Source organism: Gekko japonicus, unplaced genomic scaffold, assembly GCF_001447785.1.
Source record: "Gekko japonicus isolate JY-2015 unplaced genomic scaffold, Gekko_japonicus_V1.1 scaffold63756, whole genome shotgun sequence".
Classification (NCBI taxonomy): domain Eukaryota; kingdom Metazoa; phylum Chordata; class Lepidosauria; order Squamata; family Gekkonidae; genus Gekko; species Gekko japonicus.
The window spans coordinates 1-693 of record NW_015235049.1 but is presented as its reverse complement, the minus strand read 5'-3'; the positions used below and the strand labels follow the sequence as shown (position 1 = coordinate 693).

General features: G+C 39.4%; 1 protein-coding gene across 1 annotated transcript; it reads left to right on the top strand.

The window, feature by feature from the left end:
- Window positions 1–44: 44 nt before the first annotated feature.
- LOC107125405 (A-kinase anchor protein 9-like) lies at window positions 45–443 on the top strand (the record flags this gene model as incomplete). Its single annotated transcript, XM_015428832.1, has 2 exons — window positions 45–221; window positions 316–443. Coding segments are annotated over 2 exons (305 nt in total), but the record flags the coding sequence as incomplete, so codon positions are not given.
- Window positions 444–693: the final 250 nt, after the last annotated feature.

Genomic DNA, 693 nt, shown 5'->3' with positions numbered 1-693 from the left:
CATTTCAAAAGATGTCAAATACAATTCCTGCCTATTGTCACCAGGTTGAGCAGTTATCAAATCATCTCAAGGAAAAGACAGACAAATGCAGTGAGCTTTTGCTCTCTAAGGAGCAACTTCAGAGAGATGTGCAAGAACGGAATGAAGAAATTGAGAAATTAGAGTACAGAATCAGAGAATTGGAACAAGCCTTAATGATCAGTGCAGACAGTTTGCAAAAGGTATTTTATTTGCCCTGTTTTTATGTTTAAATTTACAATTAATAAAACTTTGTGTAATAATTAAAGTGTGATAGCTAATACACTTACCTTAAAGGTGGAGCAAAGGAAGCAGTTTGGGTCTGCAGTAAGGGGAGAATTGCCCCTAGAAGCTCAGTTACAGGCGGAACAAGAAGCTGTAGACAGGAAGGAAAAAGAGGTAGAGTATCCATTTCAGTTATTCAGGTATTTAAAACTTTCTGTGCACAGCGTATTGTATGAGCTCACCTTACTTCTGCAGCCATATAGGCCTAGATTGGAAGGACAAGACATATGTGTTGCTGTGAGTAATGGACTCTTTCCATCTATTCTAGAGGCCTGACCTTTCTATAGACCTTCAGGAACAAACTGGTAACCTAAAGATGAACCCTCAAAACCATTTTGTCTCTCTAAAAGAGAGGAAATCGAGCTCTGACCTGGATAGCCCAGACAAGCC